Source organism: Fukomys damarensis, unplaced genomic scaffold (genome assembly GCF_012274545.1).
Source record: "Fukomys damarensis isolate Sample0158 unplaced genomic scaffold, DMR_v1.0_HiC HiC_scaffold_20, whole genome shotgun sequence".
NCBI lineage: Eukaryota > Metazoa > Chordata > Mammalia > Rodentia > Bathyergidae > Fukomys > Fukomys damarensis.
The window spans coordinates 8,790,289-8,809,208 of record NW_022900932.1 but is presented as its reverse complement, the minus strand read 5'-3'; the positions used below and the strand labels follow the sequence as shown (position 1 = coordinate 8,809,208).

General features: G+C 48.5%; 2 protein-coding genes and 1 long non-coding RNA gene across 3 annotated transcripts; 1 reads left to right on the top strand and 2 right to left on the bottom strand.

The window, feature by feature from the left end:
- Positions 1-321: 321 nt before the first annotated feature.
- LOC104857623 lies at positions 322-7,191 on the bottom strand. The gene is made up of 3 exons (XR_778899.2): positions 7,086-7,191; positions 1,297-1,352; positions 322-526 (listed from the first exon to the last, which is right to left on the bottom strand). It is a non-coding gene; the product is annotated as an uncharacterized LOC104857623 (long non-coding RNA).
- A 45-nt stretch (positions 7,192-7,236) lies between these two features.
- On the top strand, positions 7,237-8,015 carry CUNH6orf226 (chromosome unknown C6orf226 homolog). Its single transcript, XM_033766354.1, has one exon. The coding sequence runs from the start codon at positions 7,289-7,291 to the stop codon at positions 7,571-7,573; it is 285 nt and encodes a 94-aa protein (XP_033622245.1). The 5' UTR covers positions 7,237-7,288; the 3' UTR covers positions 7,574-8,015.
- Positions 8,016-9,180: 1,165 nt separating this feature from the next.
- On the bottom strand, positions 9,181-15,033 carry Rpl7l1 (ribosomal protein L7 like 1). Its single transcript, XM_010617633.3, has 7 exons — positions 14,947-15,033; positions 14,041-14,149; positions 13,204-13,364; positions 12,246-12,383; positions 11,396-11,505; positions 11,023-11,237; positions 9,181-10,430 (listed from the first exon to the last, which is right to left on the bottom strand). The coding sequence occupies exons 1-6, from the start codon at positions 14,982-14,984 to the stop codon at positions 11,029-11,031; spliced, it is 765 nt and encodes a 254-aa protein (XP_010615935.1). The 5' UTR covers positions 14,985-15,033; the 3' UTR covers positions 9,181-10,430; positions 11,023-11,028.
- Positions 15,034-18,920: the final 3,887 nt, after the last annotated feature.

Here is an 18,920-nt window from a genome sequence, read left to right as displayed (position 1 = left end):
AAAAAAAAAAAAAAAAAAAAAAAAAAAAAAAAAAGACAAAACAAGGGCTAGGGATTTAGCTCAGTGGTTCTGCCACCTGCCTCACAAGCACAAGGTCCCGGGTTCGATCCCTGGTACCCCCGCCCCAAAATTAATATGTTGCTGGGTGTGGCGGTGCTCTCCTGTGATCCTAGCATTTGGGAAGCTGAGGCAGGAGGATCACTGCAAGTTCAAGGCCAGCCTGAACTATATAGTGAGAACATTGTTTCAATAACTAACTAACTAAATAAATAAATAAAAAGTATTTTGCATCCCAGAGAGTAGCACTCGATCTCTTCCAGGTGTACCCTAATGAGGCCAGAGCACAGCCACCAGCTGCCTCCAGGACATGGGGCAGGGAATCATCATCTTGGTTGGCATGTGCATGTCCCTGGTGGAGGTCACTGACGTCAGTGACAGGGCCAGCATCCTGTAGAGTCATTCTGAGCTGCATGCTGGGCCTCTTCAGGTGGCAGTCGCCATGGGAACAGTGGCCTGGACACCGGATCTGCGTGAGAGCAGGTGATGGTGGCGACAGAGCCTGAGCAGAGCTTCCACGCCCACCACCAGGGCCACTGGTACACAGTTCCCGAGCACACGTGGTGGGAGAGGGCTGCATCTCAACCCGGAGATCACTTTGTCCTTCCTCCTTACTGTGGACCACTGTTTCCTTGTGGCCTTTGTTTTTTCCAGTGCCAGGGACAGAACACAAGGCCCCATCGTGCCAGGCGTGTGTTGTACACTGAGCTGCACCCCAGCCCGCTTTGTCCCTGAGGTCGGGCACCACAGTCGGGAACCCCCGATGCCACAGTTCTCACTGAGGTCAGGGAACCCAGTGCCTTCCCTTCATCCAGTGACCACAGTCACCAGAGCAAGGCATCCACACTGGGGGCCATCGAGGATTGAACAGCTTGGCAAAGGGAGTGCTTGGAACCTCTGAAGATGTGCAGCCGGAGCTGAGGAGGCCGCACATGACAAAGCCAGTCCAGAGCTGTGAGCTCCAGACTTCTGATTCCCTCAGATGCCAGGGAGGTCTGCTGCCTCAGGTTTACTCGCTGTAGGCTACCATCAAGCCCGCCCTTAAGTAATTAACCAGCTCGCAGAAATCCCAGGTCTTGGATGAGCACTGCGGCTCGGGTTTGGCCCAAGGGAGCCCTACATTCTACCCTCCCAGCCTCCCTGCACTGCCAGGGTGGCCTGGCAGGGCTGCCTCTTTGTGGGCAGTCTCGGCAAGGGCTCGCACTGCCTCTCGGGCGGCTTCTCCGGGATCTAACTCACCATGGCCCGGGCCGAGGAGGACGGGCAGGGAGGACACTGAGCTGATGTCCCATGTCCTAGGAGGGGGACACAAGACAGGTTATCTCTGCAGACAAGGGCCGAAAATTCAGCACATTCAGCCTCGGTATCTTCTCAGGGTCTCTGTCCCTGCCCAGGGTCCCCACTCCCGCCAGGCCTGGCCTTAGCATGAGAGACCAGGAAGGCTGAGCGTCTAATCAGCACTGAAACTCGGCAACCCTTCCAGTGACATCTGGGCCAGCCGGCTGTCACCTGTGCCCTGGGTCTGTGGGAGGTAAGGGACGTCCCCACGTTGCCACCAAGAGCTCTGGCTGCTCATGCCCATGCTCTGTCAGACGGGGAGAACTGGTCGTCCTCTGTGAGCCTCACTCCTCATCCAGGAAACCAGGAAATGGCCCCAGGGACAGGCGCCTCCCTATCCAATAACCCAGCACAAATCCACGGCTGGCTTCTTAGGGTTAATCAACGTGGATCTGGACTCTGTTTACCCACTTTGTATACCAGCAACAGCAGGAAATCACAAATCAGAACAAATTGGCCTCAAAATGTCAGTGTGTGCACCACAGCTGGGGACAGGACCTGGGGCTGCTGTGGCTCCAGAGTTGGGGTTGGGCAGCCCCATCTGTTCAGCAGGTGACTGCAAGAGATCTATCCTTGAAAACCAAAGACACCGAAAAATCAGCATAAACCAGCTATGGTGGTCCATACCTCTAATCCCAGCTACCCAGGAGGCTGAAGCAGGAGGATGGCAAGTTCAAGTCCAGCCTGGATAACTTAGTGATTTAGCAAGTCCCTGACTCAAAAAATAAATAAATAAATAAAAGGGAATGGGGATATAGTTCAGTGTGAAGGTTTTGGATTCAATTCCTAGCACCACAAAAATGAAATGAAGAAATGAAAGAAAAAGAAAAATTAGTTAATATGTACACTCCTGATTTTATGTGTACCCAAAATTTAACATACCAGGTTCCACACTATATTATTTCTGTAATAGGTCCTGTGACAGGGCTGGGGATTTAGCTCAGTGGCACTGTGCATGCCTTGCAAGCATAAGGTCCTGAGTTTGATCCCAGGTATCAGGAAAAAAAAAAATTACATGACAAACATAGTTCACAGTCATCACATAACTTACTTCTGTGACTTCCCTGGGAGGCCAGAGCCCTGGAGGCCGGGGACCTGTGTCTGTGTGCCAGCCCTTGGCCCTGGGCACAGCTGGGTGTGCTCCACCAAGGCCTGGGTGGAGCTGCGGTCAGCCTGGACCCCTCGAGTCTATGAAGAATCATTCTGTCAGTGCTTTGTGCTGCTATTACAGAGTACCAGGAACTGGGTGATTCAGAAACAAAGGAGACGTCTAGGAAGATAAGCGTGGTGAATAGCAGGGAAGCAGCCTCTCCAAGATTTGGTGTCCAGATGCTAGAATAGAGCAATGTGAGGAAGAGAGAAAAGGAGGGTCCCCAAGATGCAGCGAGGACAGGAAGTGAGAATTGAAGCCCACAGGGAGAGTGAGGAGACTTCAGTGCAGAAGAAGGAAGTGACCTGACTCACTGCGTGGGAAGGGCAGGTTGAACCTGCAGAAGCATGGGGACTACTGATGAACCCGAACCCAGAGGCCTCCAGAGAGATGCACCAGTGGAACAGAGCAGTGAACACAGTGGACTGCGGTGGGTGGTGAGTTACTCGGGTTCAGATGTCCCCACAAGAGGGCGTTTGGCTGGTAGCCATTTTGGAGAGGGCCCACCTGAGCTTGGAACTCAGGGCAGCTGCAGGCTGGCTCTATCAGGGTGAGGCAGAACCAAGTTCAAGTCAGCAGGAAGTCAAGGACCCAAGATCAAGCTGGCGGGGCACACGGGGTGTTGCATGCTGAACAAAATAGGTTCCAGACTCATACCCAGAAACGAGTCTCAGCTTCAGAACTAAATGTGCAAGTTCTCTGGGACTATCCAATAACCCAGCACAAAGCCATGGCTGGCTTCTTAGGGTTAATCAACATGGATCTGGACTCTGTTTACCCACTTTGTCTACCAGTGACAGCAGAGATATGTCTTGAAGTGGATTTTTTTTTCCTTTCTTGTTGTTCTGTTTTCTTTTTTGCTTGATTACTATTGTTTTTATATGTTTGAATACTGTTTCTAGTTTTTTGTTGTTTGTATTTCTTCCATCTCTTTCCCTCTGGACTTCTTCACCAGTTTTCCCAAGTTTGTGGAATCTTCCTTTGTTCTTTAGCCTTTCATCTAATCTCTTCTTCTCCTATTTCTCTATTTTATTTATTTATTTTTTTAGTACCAGGGATCGAACTCAGGAGCTTTCACTTGCGAGGTAGGCGTGATGCCACTGAGCTAAATTTCCCAGCCCTATTTCTCTATTTTAACCCCCCTAACACCTTTTAAAATTCTCCCCTGAGGGTAAAATACCATACCGAGGGCACATTTACTGTATATAATTTTCTGGTTGGGTTTAGGATTTGTTATATAACCACAAATCTAGTTCATATGGTTAAAGGTGGCAAATTAATAGTTACCACAATTAGTCATTTTCTAGGCTGTGTTTGATGGTATTGTTATTGCTGATTGTACTATTTTAGCCAAGGTGGTATAATGGTTCTGAACTGTTGTTCTTCCTGGATTGCTTAAGGGGCATAGACAATTCTATAGCACAATACCAAAGAACCAGAGACTAGGCCAAATAGTCAGCAACTTCTCATCCCTAAGAAATTGAAGAGGTAGGGTCCTGCAACTAACTCAAAACCTAAAAGCCAGCTACACCTGAAAGACATCACTGAGAAGTAAATTGCAACAATGCAATTCAGAAGCACCAACCCAGAAACTAAAAAGAGAGAGGTGGGGGGAGAGAAAACACTTAACGAAGATTCAACGCCAGAAACAAAGGAATTTCTTTTTCACACTTCTAAGGCTGGGAGTCCAAGGTCAAGGAGCTGCATCTATAAAGGGGTTTTCTGTGTCCCAACCTGGCAGGAGAGCAGGGCATGGTGACCCACACCTAAAATCCCAGCACTGGGGAGGCTGAGGCAGGGTGTTGCTCACTAAATTGCCAAAATGCCTAGCTTTGGTGTTAGGCCAGACAGTGTGATCCTGAGAGGGTAGTTTTTGAAGCCAAAGGTGCAGGGGAAACTCCAGAGGGTTGGAGAATTCAGGAACATGGGTCATCTGAGGAAAGCTCAACGGGTGAGCAAGATCTGCCCAAGAGAGAAGCCATGAGCTACAATCACCGGAAATGCCGTAGGGGTGGAGCCACCCAAGCCCTTTGGAGTTCACATCTTGCCTCCAATGCTGGACATGGAACTACAGGACTTAATCCTGGATTTTAACTGCTGGATTTTGGGATTTGCTTTAGTTTCACTCCTTTGTATCTCCCTATTTGTATATTTTGGAATGGGAATGTTTACCTTGTGCCACTGCATGTTGACAGTGTTTAACCTTCTTTTCATTTGTACAAGGGCTGGCAGCTAAGAGTGTGCCTTAAATCTCAGAGGAGACTTTGGACTTGGACTTTTTAGCAATGATAAAACTAATAGGACTTTGGCAACTCTTGGAGATGGTCTAAATGCTTTTCTTTTTTGGTACTGGGGATTGAACTCCGGTCCTTGCGCTTGTGAGGTAGGTACTCGAACCACTGAGCTAAATCCCTGGCTAAATGCCTTTTGTGCAAAGGGACGTGCAAGAGCTTTCTGGGGGGTCAGGGGTGAAACGTTATGGCTTGTGTCTAAATGCTCCCCCAGTCATAGGTGGGGCTTTTCAGAGGTGGCTGGATCTAGCGTGTGATGCTGGGATCAGGGTGTGATTACTAAATTCGTCCACTGATTGGTTTGACATAGTTCTGGGTAGGACTAAGGGTGCACCACTTGGGTGTGAATACTACCCTCCTTGGATGGAATATAAGGGACAGAAAAAGGGCTGCTGTGCTCGCTGCTTTTCACTTGCTGTTCTGCTGCCTTCTGCCTTCCATGGACTGCTTCTCCTCTGCTATGCCGCCCTGCCTTGGAGCCAGCCAACTGTGAACTGAAACCTCTACAAACTGAGCCAAAATATGTCAAGAACCATTCTATATATATTTTTTGGAAATGTCATTTCATAATCAAATTATGATTAGGACTAAGGCCCAATGTCTTTTTGGTTTTTGGTATGAGGGATCGAACTTGGGACCTTGTACTTGCAAGGCAGGCGTGGTGCCACTAAGCTAAATCCCCAGCAGCCCAATGTCTTGACTGGGAGCCAGCTATGGCATGTGGGAGCTTAACTTCACTTTATCCTCAGTCACAAACTGAGGCCTCAATGGTCCCACGAAACTGTGATGCTCAAGGGTAAGAGTACATCAGCTGAAGACATCCTGGTTCTTTCAGAATGCAATAGTAAAAGAGAGGCAGGAGGGAGAGAGAGAGAGAGAGAGAGAGAGAGAGAGAGAGAGAGAGAGGGAGGGAGGGAGGGAGATTTTTCACCTGGGGGAAGGTGCACCTATTGTAAAGATGCTTTGCCCATCTCACTGTCCTCATCAACCTAAGATCCTCAACATAGGATTACCACCACCCTCCAAGTCACCTGATACTCCCTCCAATTACTGTGCGCACCCAATAAATCGTGGCTAGCTCAGAGTGTCTGTTTTTGCCCACTCTGAGGCACTGACCTCCCAGTCCCCCATATATTACAAAACTATGTCTTTATTGTCTTTCTTTAATCCTTGCCTCCCCTCTTTCTAGGAAGTTCAGAAGATTTATCAGCCTCTGGTAAAAAAATAAACCTTTCTTTCCTTAACTATGGGTCTTGGGTATTTTGTCAGCAACAAGAAAAATCAAGACACTTGGTTTGAACCTTCAATCTTCCTGCCTCAGCCTCCCAGTGCTGGGACTACAGGCGTGTGCCACCATGTTTTGTGTGAAGTTTTATTGTACAGGACACAAACCAGCACTTTCAAGCAAACAGACACAGTGAGGGAGTTCTGGGAGAGCCCTGACTGCAGAACTGCTATGTCCTCTCCTCACAAAATCAGGCTGTCACTTGGTATGCTCACCAGCTAGGAAGCTGCACTGAGCTATGTCCGGAGTTGTGGTCAGACTTTATAACAGTGTTTAACTCACTGTCTGAAGAATGTTCCACCTTCCCTCCTGGCCTCAAAACTCCTGCCACATGGCCGTGTGCACAGTGTGACTGCTCCCTATCCTGCAGCTAGTGTAGTCCACTGAGTCACCTCACCCACAGACGCTACCCAGGAGCCTCATTCCTAGTAGACTAGGAATTCTAAGGATTTAGTCTCCCTCGAAGACCAATTCCTCGCTCTAAACACGCACTATGGCCAGTTTCCCCCCAGCTGGCCCATCTAGCTCTCACTGAGCTCCGGCCCAACCTTTTATCCTGAAATCGACAATCACCGCCCAGAGTCCCTGGCCCTTAGTCATTCTGCTCCTCTGCTTTCTCTCAACTTCACCTATGAACAAGAGCCTTCTCCAGAGAGCATGCTACAGTGAGAAACTGACAATGCTATCACGATGTCATCTGAATTTGCAATCATTCTGTCTCAGCTTCCCAGAGTGCTGAGCCTTACAGGCTTGAGCTTGCCACTGCCGGCTCTGGCCTTTTCTTTTTTCTTTTTGGTACCATTGATCGAACTCGGGGGCCTTGTGCTTGCAAGGCAGCGGCGGAGCCACTGAGCTAAATCCCCGGCCCGCTTACGCGTTTTCTAAAGAGGCATTTGATGTAGGTTTGCCTGGGTGAGCTAAATCATACGGTCCGGAGCATTTCTGTGCCGAGCTGGCCAGCTACCTCGCGTGCTGCAGAATGGCTGGTTCTTAGCCCAGTCTCCCTGCGTCCCAAGACGGTGGCGTCAAGAGCACACTCGGAAGTGCTGGCTCCCAACGCTCCCGACAGGCTTCCGCGCCCCCCCGGAAGTGGTTGCTCCCCACGTTCCCGACAGGCTCTGCGTCCCGGAAGTACATGCTCCACTGTTCGCGGCAGGTCCAGTGCAGATGGATCGATCCCATAGCCCCAGCCCGACCCTCGGACACCTCGCCCCCGCCGCGTCTCCTTCATCCTCAGTGACCCTGGCGCAGGTGATACAGCTGATGCAGCGAGGTCAGGAGCTCCCGGGGCTGGAGAAGCGCCACATCAAGGCCACCCACGGCGACCCCACAGCGTCCCGGCTCCCGCGGAGGCCCAAACCCTGGGAGGCCGCCGCCTCGCCGCCCTGGGCTCCTGAGGCCTCCGGCCCTGGGCGGCTAAGATTGGACGACAATGCCCGCACTGACCTGTGACCCTGGAAAGCGGCCACTCCATCTTTTACGGATTCGTCCTGCCCAGATTCCGCTGGACCTACCCTTATGGAGTCTCCATGGGGCTGCCCACTACTTGGGATTCTGGACCAGATTCTTAGTTAAAAATAAAACCCCACTCCACCAGTCAAGTATCTGCCTTGCGTCTGTCTTCAAAATTGTACTAAGCAGGGGGAGCTGGGGTTCATCCTTCAGCAATGAAAACGTGCGACAGAGGCTACACGGACACTGCCCGACCCCCAGGGATTAGTAACGTGGGAACATCAGTTTACACCAGGCCAGCTTGTTCCGGTGCTGGTGACAAAAGGAACCTGGGATCCAAGTGGCCAGACGGGGTGAAAGGAAAGTTTGATATTAAAATTTGCCCCCCGGCCAGGCGGGGTGACGCACGACTTTAATCCCAGTACTCAGATCACTGTGAGTTCGAGACCAGCCTGGACTAGTGAGTTCCAGGTCAGCCTCAACTACATACAAGTGAGATCCTGTCTCAAAAAAAAAAAAAAAAAAAAAAAATTGGCCCCCAGATGACTCCAGATCTATGAAATACCTGGCGCTAACCAATTGCAAAAGCCTTTAGGAAACCTGGCTTTTGGAAACAGGCAAAAGGCTGGGCTCACAGCAGAGGAAAAGCTCCCAAGACCACCTTCTGATGGCAGTCTGTACGGGCCACCTACACTGCTTTCGTGATGAAATCTAGCACACACCTCGTGTGGGTGCCCTGAAAAGCCCGTTGGCATGGCTGTCTGATCACCCAGCATTTTAAAGTACATGATTTTTAAAAAATAACCTTTTACATAGAACTTTTAAGTTAAAAATAATTTTAATTGCCCTTTAGTTTTTGAGACAGGGTAGTCTTCAACTCAGCAATCCTCCTGCCTCAGCTATGCTGTTTTAAATGGCCTTTTAAATAAATCACCATTAGAGGGAGACAAGCTAGAGGACAAGCTTGCTCTTTACAAGCAAGAGTGGACAGTTTTCTATTTTGTGCTAGGGATGAAACTCAGGACCTCTGTGATCACCAAGTATCCTATACTGAGCTACAGCCCCAGTCCTCTTCCCTTATTTAGTAAGATGGATCCGGGATAGAAACCCAACTTCCATACCTACACTTTTACCATGACTTATTGGAATATCAATATGATGTGATTTCATAATAAAGGCAATCTAACATCTATTCCTGGCAGGTTAACTATGGAACCAACCCACTTACTGACCTCATAATCTGGCAGGTGGTAATGCACTGTTAGCCCTCCAACTGTTTCACAGCCAGGCTGAGGGCCAAGAGGCAACACTGTAGCAAGGCTGTTCTGAAAAGATCAGGGAGCATAATAACTGAACAAGTTTTCAGTATAGCCCAGGCCTGTCTGGTACCTCTTCACCAACTGCTCAGATTGGTGAGCTGTGGCCAGTGAGGGAGAACAGATGACACTGGTGAAAACCACCCAGAGCCAGGCGTGGTGGCGCATGCCTGTAATCCCAGCACTTGGGAGGCTGAGGCAGGAGGATCGCTGTGAGTTCAAGACCAGCCTGGGCTACAGAGTGAGTTCCAGGTCAGTCTCAACTACATAGTGAGACCCTGTCTCAAAAAAACCCCAAAACAACAAAACAAACAACCCCCCCACCGCCGAAAACCACCCAGCATCACATACCCTGGGATCTAGGTGACATTTTTACAGTTCTCAGCCATTTTCCAGACAGGCAGTGAAAGGAAGGTCTGATGATAAAATCTGGCCCCACAAAGACTTCAGAGATCTATGAAATGAAATACCCAGCAGCAACTTGTAGCAGTAAGGACTTTTCAGATTCATATTCCCAGAACCCTTGTTCCTGGTATATTCCATCATTATCAGGACAAAGTCCAATTCTTTTGAGTCCAAAATATTCAAGTAAAAGATCCAACCAAATACCCTGCCTGCCCACAGCCTAAAAAGCTAATTTCATCAATGCCAAACCAAGAACATAATAGGCTTTTCCTGCCTGGATTTTAAGGAGACAATCATCAGGGAAACCTGGAAATTACACCCTAAAGTCCTTGAAAAACAAGGTGGGCATTTCTCAGTTACAGATTTCTCAGTTGCAGAAGGCAACACAATGTAACGAAGCTAACAGGAAGCACCCAACTGGCTTGGTAACCTCCGGTCTTCTACAGGACATAACCAGACAATCAGCTAGCTCAGGGCCTGGGTGACCAACACCAACAGAAACTGGGCTTCTTTATACATGATGCTCAGGTCCTGAAAGAGCACTCCAGGACACCGTGAAATCCCCACCAAACTCCAGTGAATGTCTGTCTTCTGGGAACTGTGAGTTAAGAGAGAAGAAGCCAAGTACAAGGGCCACTTCAGCCAGGCAGGCAGTCTGAGACCTCACAAAGCTGGAGCACGGACTCAAGACAGAGACATGTGAACACTCGCTTTTGTGATCTTTGTAACTATATTTCAAGTCTTTGAAAGAAAGCCCTGGAAGCCCAGATGCAAGTTCACCTCTGGGCTGGGTGCACTGCTACAAGTCACAGGGAGCCTCATTATCTGTGGTCAGGTTATTCATTCACTGACACCAAACCCCAGGGCAGAAGATGCAACAAAACAGGACTCCTTTCCCCACGACATGTGCTGATTTCAGTGGCAGTGGTGGCGAAAGGACGGACAATGTGGAAAGCAATGGAACTTTTCTGTGAAACTGGGCAGTGATGAGAGGTGCCTGCCGTGACCATAACCTGCCACCTCCCGGACTGCTTCCTTCCAGTCTCTGAAGGCAGAAAATCCTCTTCTCTGAAGATACTTGGTAACAGTTCCAAAAAACAAAAACACATGCTTCCAAGGAATTGTGCTTTGATATTCTGAGGAAGAAAGAGCACAACTGCATCAATGTAATCTCATCACAATCTGCCACCCAAGAGAAATAGCAGCAGCAATAAAAAGCAATTTCAAAATTCAGAGTCCTTCAACAAAATACATAGATGACTTGGGTGTTAAAATTCTTTTTAAATTTATTTCTGTTCTACCTTTCCTATTATTTCTGTTCTGCCTTTCCTATCCTCAGGTAAACAACCACAGTAATACAGATGTGTTCTAGTCTGTAACCTGCGGGGAATTGCACCTGGCCTCGGCCATGTTAGATGAGTGTTCTACCACTGCAACCCCACCAGCTCTGCCCCTGCACCTCTTTACAGTACCCAGAGCCCATGTCTTTACCCACCAAACTGGCAAACACCCACCTCCTCTTTCCTCCCAACCTCCCATTTACTCTCATGTAGTGGTAAATACATTAAAAACTTTTTCCCGCCACTGCTGGGGACTAAAGTCAGAGTCTTTCCTAGGCTAGGCAAGTACTGCACCACTAACTATATCCTGGCCTACGAAAGAACTTTTAAGGGACAAAGTGCAGCCCATGAAAGGCTGGATCAAGGACAGCGTTCGGCCCTAGCTCACCTGGAACTAATTCAGCTGGCGGATGAGCTGGTTGATGCGTTCGCCCCGATAGCCAGGTGAGCCCATCTCCTTGAGGAAGCCCACCCTGTTCTTGGTAGCGTGCCGGGCCACAGAGAGGTGGAAAGGGCACAAGAAGCAGGAGATTGCCTGGAAATGCTTCCCCGGAAAGGCCATTTCATGAATGAGGTCTTCCAGGCAAATCACACCAAACTTGCCTAAGAGACACAAAGGCACAGATTCCTTTATTCTCTATCTGTGCAGCGTACACTGAGAAGCTTCTGGGGACCCAACAAGAATATACCCTGGTTCCCACACCAGCACCAGCCAAGACCCTTGCTTTCTGGCCCAGCTGATCCCTCAGTGAGGCACTCACCCAGGTGCTCTTCGATCACGGTGTTGTCCGTCAGAGGGAAGGTCTTGTCCTTGACCTTTGCCTGTCCACGTTTCAAGATGAGTTCCCGGACAGACTTCAGATTTGGAAATCTACGTGACGCAGAGGCAAGCACAGCCTTAGGTGGCACCCGATACACTGCCACGAGTCACTCACTCAGTCCTGTGGCCTGGTTAAGAAAAGGAGGGAGGGTTCTCCTCCCCACCTCACTCTCAACCTGGGTGTGTTCTGCACCCCCTTTCCAGGTCAGGATACACATGTGCAGGTGGGGATTAAAACAGCAGCCCTGGCTACATATCTAGACATTTATTTGTATGGGTGAGTGTTCACAGGCAAAACAATTTACTCCCCAGATACAATAAAAACCATATCCTGCTCTTGCTTTGACAGCACAGTACTATAAAATCATATCCTGGCTTCCAATACACTCAAGAGGGTACAGAAGTGGGCTAGGGATTTAGCTCAGTGGTGCCACACCTGCCTTTCATGTATAAGGTCCTGAGTTCAATCCACAGTACTGGGGGGGAAAAAGAGGAGGGGGTACAGAAGCTGGGTATTAAACCCAAGGCTCTGTTGGGCTTTAATGCTTGAGGGATAGTAACTACTCTTATATGAGCACTGCTACTGGCTGGATTTCAAGAACCCAAGCTGGCAACTGAACAAGCCACGGCACGACACTGTTCAGTTGACATTAGCATCACTGATCCTCCCCTGCTAGCCCTGCACCCCAAGGGTCCTGACTTCTGGGCAACGTGGTCACATGTCCAATGGAGCACACAGGTCTGAGTGCACACAAGCCATACGCACTGTGAATGCACATGGAAAAACTTACCCCCAGGTCACATAAGGTTCCACGACACGAAGCATTTTGAGGGTGTGTGGGGTGACTTTAACAAAGACACCACTGAACAGCTTCTTCAGGCGAAGTCTTGCGATGGTATTCTGTACCAGTAAACTTGACCCGTTAATTCTGGAACAAACAGGAAGGTAAGTTAGGCCCTCTCTAGTTTATGGCAGTCTAGCAAGCACCTAGGAAATGTGTTCCATTCCACTGGGCGAGGAGGGAGAAAAACATGCCACATCTTAAAGAGCTGTTTAGTGGGTGGCAGTTTGTAAATGTGCCATCTTCCCCTGATGTGAAGCAATGCCAATGGGAGGACAGCCCCTGAATTTGTGGGAAGTGATAGCTACTAAAGATTTTAAGCAAGAGAAACACCACATTTTTTTTTGATAATCACTGAATGGAGCTGATAGAAAAGATCTGAGACTGAATCAGAGGCAGGAAAATCTAGTTAGAAAACCAATATAGTACAATAGTCCAGGAAGGACATTACAGTCTGAGGAATAAGGGTTAAAAAGGAAAAAATTTCCAAGTATTTCAAACTCAAGTTTCATATCAAGAATCACAGTTGCATGTGAATGGGGACAGGTCGGCAAAGTACCACTGAACACGGAAATTTCTTCCCAGTACTGATATGCTCCACCCATTGTGCCTTGTTTGAGTTCCTAGAAAGACGCCTCAATTTCTCTACTTCAATACTTAACCTAGAAAGCCACCTCCTGGCCCCTCTGAACTCCTTTCCATGCAAGTCCATCTGCCTAAAGTCAGTCTCCCTAACTCTGCAGAGGGAAACTGTTATGCTCAACTCTGAACCCCTAACAGTGGCTTAGGCCCTTCTATCTCTTTCCCCAGAAAAGGTGCAAAGCTTAATTGAAAGTTCATTCAGCTGAGAAGACCCACCCAGGGGAAAGATTTCACTCAGGTGAACTGAAAGACACCGGTACTTTACCTTTGGAGGCGGACAACAAAGGCCAAGGAATGTTTATCGGGTGCTTCCAAAGCTCGAGGTTTCACTTTTAGTCGTTTCACTCGTACCTGGTCACGTCGCTGATGCCAGGAATCATGCAGGAATGATTCCAGTCGCTTAAATCTGATCTCTTTTACCTTTCTCTTTTGTAGAAAAGAGAGACCACCATCACTACTGTACTTTGCATTTACACTCATTTTTTTCCCTTTTGTTATACTGGGGATTAAACCCAGGGCCTTTGTACTGAGCTACACCCCCAGCCCTATTTATTTTTTATTCAGACAGGATATCACTAAGCTGCTGGCATTATAGCCATGCATCATAATGTTGGGCCCTCTGTTTGACACTGTTTGTTCCACAATAGTAATTCAGGAGTCAGCCTATTTCCATGTTTTGCAAAGGGGAGCAAATAAACATACTCTGTTCTTATAGGGAAAAGTAAGAAAACAAGTAAAGGCCGAGAAAACTTGGACCAGGTGTGGTGGTGCACGCTGGTAAAGTCAGCAGTCTGAAAGAGGAGGAGGAGACCGTTAGAAAGTTGAGGCCAGCCTGGAACACACAGTGAGTTCACCGCCGGCATAAACTGCATAGCGAGACTCTGTCTTAAAAAAAAAAAAAAAAAAAGTAAAGAAAACTTGAAAATTACTGGCAAGATTCTTTTTTTGTACCAGGAATCAACTCTGGGCCTTGGTGCTTGCCAAGCAGCCGCTGCACCACTCAGCTACATCCCCGGTGAAAAGTTTCTGAGGTATAAACAATTTGCTAGGTAAAATTCATCCAACACTAATTCTAACACGTTCTCCCAGTTCCCCGCATTACCTCTTTCTTTGCCAAAAGCGCCTGCTTTGCCTGGGTGGCTTTGAGGGCTTGATAAGCCTTCCTCTTTTTCAGGAGATTTTCTGGAACCAAGGGGATCTTTTTTCTTTGTCTGATACAGAAAATCAAGATCAGCAATAATACGACTTAAGCAACGAAGATTCAATGCCTTTCCAAACCAATTCAGGATCCTGGAATACGGGGGACACCGTCTTCAACACGGACCCTTAATATTCACTATCCTCAAAGTCTTAAAAAGACATTGACTAGGGCGTCGTGGTTCACGCCTGTAATTTCAGCACTCTGGAGGGTGAGGCAGGAGGGCTGGCAGAGAGTTCGAGGTCAGCCTGGATCACAGTTCGACACCAGCCTGCTTTACTGAGCGACACTGTCTCAAAAACGAGGCCACGAAACCCTAGCTCTCTGGTTCGCATACATCAATAGCTTTTACTGCTACAATTTTCCAGACGCTAACACCTGTGAGATCCAGTAAAGCCTTGTGGCGTTGGTACAAGTGCAGGGTGAATACTGAAAGTCAGGCTGTATGACCCCCCGACTCTTGGTACTTTCCCGGAACTCTAAACAACTCTCTCCTCTGTACCTGTTTTCTTTTCTTTTTTAAAAAAAGCTTTTATTTAAGAAAAAAACCTCAGTGCCTCTGTACCTGTTTTCTTAACCGCCGCCTGTCTCGACTCTCGAGGTAACACGAATTTGACGGCGGCCCTCTCCGTTTGTCCCAGCCCTACCGTCCCTCACTCTACATGGCGACCCTCTGTAACCTAGGGCCTTTCCTTTTCTCTTCCTACAACCCGCATCTATCCTCCTTTTCTACCACCAAAGCACTAAACACCAAGGATGGCATCGGATACTCAAGGTCCCACTCCACGGAGTCAAACCCTCAAAACTTACTCTTCCGCCATCTTTCCAGAGCTGAAGCTACTGCTCATGCGCAGGCCCACCCCTTGGGGAAGAGAGGACTCGCTCTGTGTTTACTTGATCATCGAGACGGTTACTCTAGCTCACACTGGATGACTCTGACAGCCGACGCCCATTTAGCAACTGTGAGCCTCTGAGAGGTCTTGCTAACCATATGATTCCTGCCAAAAATGACCCAAAGCTTCTTTCGCACCCCTCTTAACGCCTCTGCCATTTTCAAAATCAAGTTCTTTTCATTGAAGGTACATTCTCGAACCGCTGGAGGTTTGGCTGTGAATAAAACGCTTCCTGCAATGCACCACTGCCTCCGCTCTCGCGCCGCACTTCCGGCTTGCGCTGTATTGCGCTGCTCTGCAAAGGGCAACCAGCAACCTGCGGCAGTGTATTCGCTGGGCAGGGAGATCTGAGGTCCTGGCTTTGGCTCCTACCTATGGTGGAGGTGATTGCAGACTGCTTGGGGTGGTAAAGCAGGAGTGGGTGCAGTGTCACATGCCTGTCATCTCAGCTCTGAGAAGCTGAGACAGGAGGATCGATGCAAGTTTGAGTCCAGCTTGAGCAATTTAGCAATTTAGTGAGACCCTGTTCCAGAATAAAAAGAGATTGGGGATGTAGCTCAGTGCAAAGTGGTAGAAAACAGTGTAGCCCTGATTCTGTTGCCTTCGCTCCTTTCTTGGGTCTGTGACCGATATTTATTCCCTCTCCACCTCGGTTTCCTTACCCATGGGATGAGCAGCAGCGATCCGAGGACTAGGTGAAATTACGTTAAGCGTGGAAGACAGCGCCTGACGCTAAGTGGTCAACACTATGCTGGTCACCATCACTGCTGGACCCGTGACTAGAAATATGCCTCACATCTCAGAGTTCACCTTGTGTGGCCCTCACTGCTTGCTGTATGCTCCCATCTGTCCTAGCGGATGTCCCGAGAATCACCTCAAGTCCTGTCATCCTTGGAAACCTCCATAGCATTCAAGGGTGTAGGAGTCACCTGAGGATGCCTTTAAAATGCAAATGTATAAAGTCTTGCTTGGTAGCAAGTAGTCTTACACTGAGATACATCCCCAGCCCTTTGAAAAAAATTTAGAGCCAGTTATATTTTCCTGTAACCCTTGCACTCAGGAAGCTGAGGCAGGAAGATGGCCTCAAGTTCAATGCCAGCCTGGGCTACATAGTTCAAGGCCAGCATGGACTATGTAGACCCTTTTTCTCAATCACCAATCAACCAATTAAACAATATTAAAAATTTTTGAGACAGCATCTTGTTAAATTGCCCAAACTGGCCTAGAATTTGAGATGCTCCTGCCTCTGGCTCTAAAGTAGCTGGGACTACCTGTGTGCCACCACAGGTTATATTCTGCATTTTTTTTTTTTTTCAGTGCCAGGGATGGAACTCGGGACCTTGCGCTAGCAAGGCAGGGGTGGAACCTCTGAGCTAAATCCCTGGCCCCTTATTCTGCTTTTTTTTTTTTTTTTTTTTGGTTTTTTGAGACAGGGTCTCACTATGTAGTTGAGACTGATCTGGAACTCACTAGGTAGCCCAGGCTGGTCTCGAACTCACAGTGATCCTCCTGCCTCAGCCTCCCAAGTGCTGAGATTACAGGTGTGCTCCACCATGCCTGGCCATTCAGCATTTTTAACAAGCTTCACAGATCAGTGCTGCTAGTCTGTTGACCACACTTTTTTTTTTTGTACCAGGTATCAAACTTGGGTCCTTTCACTTGTGAGGCAGGCGGTGGAACTACTGAGCTAAATCCCTGGCTTTGTTTTGTTTTTTGAGACAGGCTCTTGCTATACTGGCCTTGAACTTGTGTAGCCCAAGCTGGCCTCAAACTTGCAGTGACCCTCTGGCCTCAGCCTCCTCAGTGCTGGGATTGCAGGTGTGCACCACCACGCCCACGTGGACCACACTTTGAATAGCAAGGGTCGTGAGCAGCGTCTTTCCTTTCTCTGAATGCTTCTCTTAGGGTGTAAGCAAGAGCTACTGGGCAGGTGCTTGGTGCGCTGCCTTAGTCCCAGCTGCTGAGGAGGCTGGTGTAGGAGGAATGCTTGAGCCAGGGGGTTCAGACCATCCTGGGCAACATAGAAACTGAGTCTCAAAGAAAAAAAAATAACAAAAAGAATTGGGCTGGGGTGTGGTTCGGTGACAGATCCCTTGTGCAAGGCCTGTGTTCAGCTCAACCCCAGCCAAAAAAGAAACAGAGAGAAGAAGAGGGGACGGGAGACTTTTTTGAGTACGTTCTTGTTTTTTGGTTATACCTTGCTCTTCACTCATCCTGAGTTTCCTTCCAGTTTCTCAATGTTGGCACTATTGACATTTGGATCCAAACAATCCTTTATTCATAGGGGGGAGGTGTCGTGGGCATTGTAGGCTCTTTAGTAGCACCCCTGGGTTATCACTTCTTAGATGGCAGTAACACCTCTTCTCCTGCTGAGATTATCACAGATTCCTCTATCATTGCTGTCTAGTACAGTGTATTTGCTTATCCTAAAGGTCCCAGGCAATGCCATTTTTTGACAGCACCTAAAGTCACTCTTGCACTTTGTCCCATGCCTTGGGCTTGCTGTTTCTCTACCCAGGATGAGTGCTCTTTGACTTTTTTTTTTTGTACCAGGGATCGAACTCAGGACCTAGTGCTTGTAAGGCAGGCAGTGGTACCACTGAGATAAATCCCTGCCCCCTTTTTTAGATAAGGTCTCGTTATGTAGTTCAGGCTGGACTTCAACTCACTCTGTAGCGCAGGCTGGCCCTAAACTCACAGCCATCTCCTGCCTCAGCCTCCCGAGTGTGGAGATTATAGGTGTGTGCCACCATGCCCCATGTTGTGTGCTCTTTGAGGACAGGGGACTTATACTCCCTCTGTATCTTCTGCAACACCTCTTACAGGGAGGGCCCGTGGGGTTTGTTAAATATCCAAGAGTTGATCTGGTGACACGGCATCACTGTGTGATTTTGAAACTTGAGCAAGGTAAGGATGGAAGAAAGTAGAAAGGCGGGGGATGGACTGGGCTGCTTATGCTCAGATAAAGGTGAAGAGGAAAAATGTGTAGAGTCTTAGCCAGTGACCTGAGGCTCATTCTCTTTCCACACACCACACCATACACCTTACTTTGGAGGCCAAAGAGAGGGTTCCCAAAATGCAAGAGCCATTCAAGAGCAAACAAGCGACAAAAGTAAATCAGTATTTTGTATCTTTCCCTGCCTGGGAATAAAAGGTAGATTCTGCCCTCCTGTCCTATTCAGGGAGGAGGAATTTCAGGGCTGTTAACCACATTCCCAGTGGAAGGGGACTTGGGAGAAGATACAGGAAATGGTTTTCTCAGCCAGCAGATGGTGCTAGGCGAGCGCTGATTCTCCGCACAAAGCTGGCGCTGCACCAGGCTGATGGGGGCGCGGACCGGGATAGAGTTCTTTGCAACCAAGAACTTGTGCACTCACTGGATGTTTTTACTGAACACTGACCACATGACATGTAGGTTTTCCCCCTAAATGAGGTTACTGAATGAGAATGTGGCAATGGCTGTCTAGAACCTTAAATTTATCTTTTTAAAGTCTGTCCTCGTAGGCTGTTCTTTTTGTTGTTGTTGTTTTCTGAGACAGGGTCTATGTAGCCCAGGCTGGCCTCAAACTCACAAGTGATCCTCCCGCCTCAGCCTCCCAAGTGCTGGGGAATACAGGCGTGCGCCACCACACCTGGCTTTCAGTTCTCCTCCTGGCCATGTCCAGCTTTAGGGGATGGTTGGATACCTCATGGATGACCATGCAGTTGTGTGCAGAGACACAGGGCTTGAAGTCCTGAAACCTCATGGACGGACAGCCTTCCTTTTTAGGGCTGGCCAACCATCACTTCCATTTCCTGACAGTAACCCATCTCTCTTGGGGATTGGTCTTTCCCTCTTGTGTACAACTTTGGAGGTGGAACATCGATTCCAAATGCTTGCCCTCTCAAAAC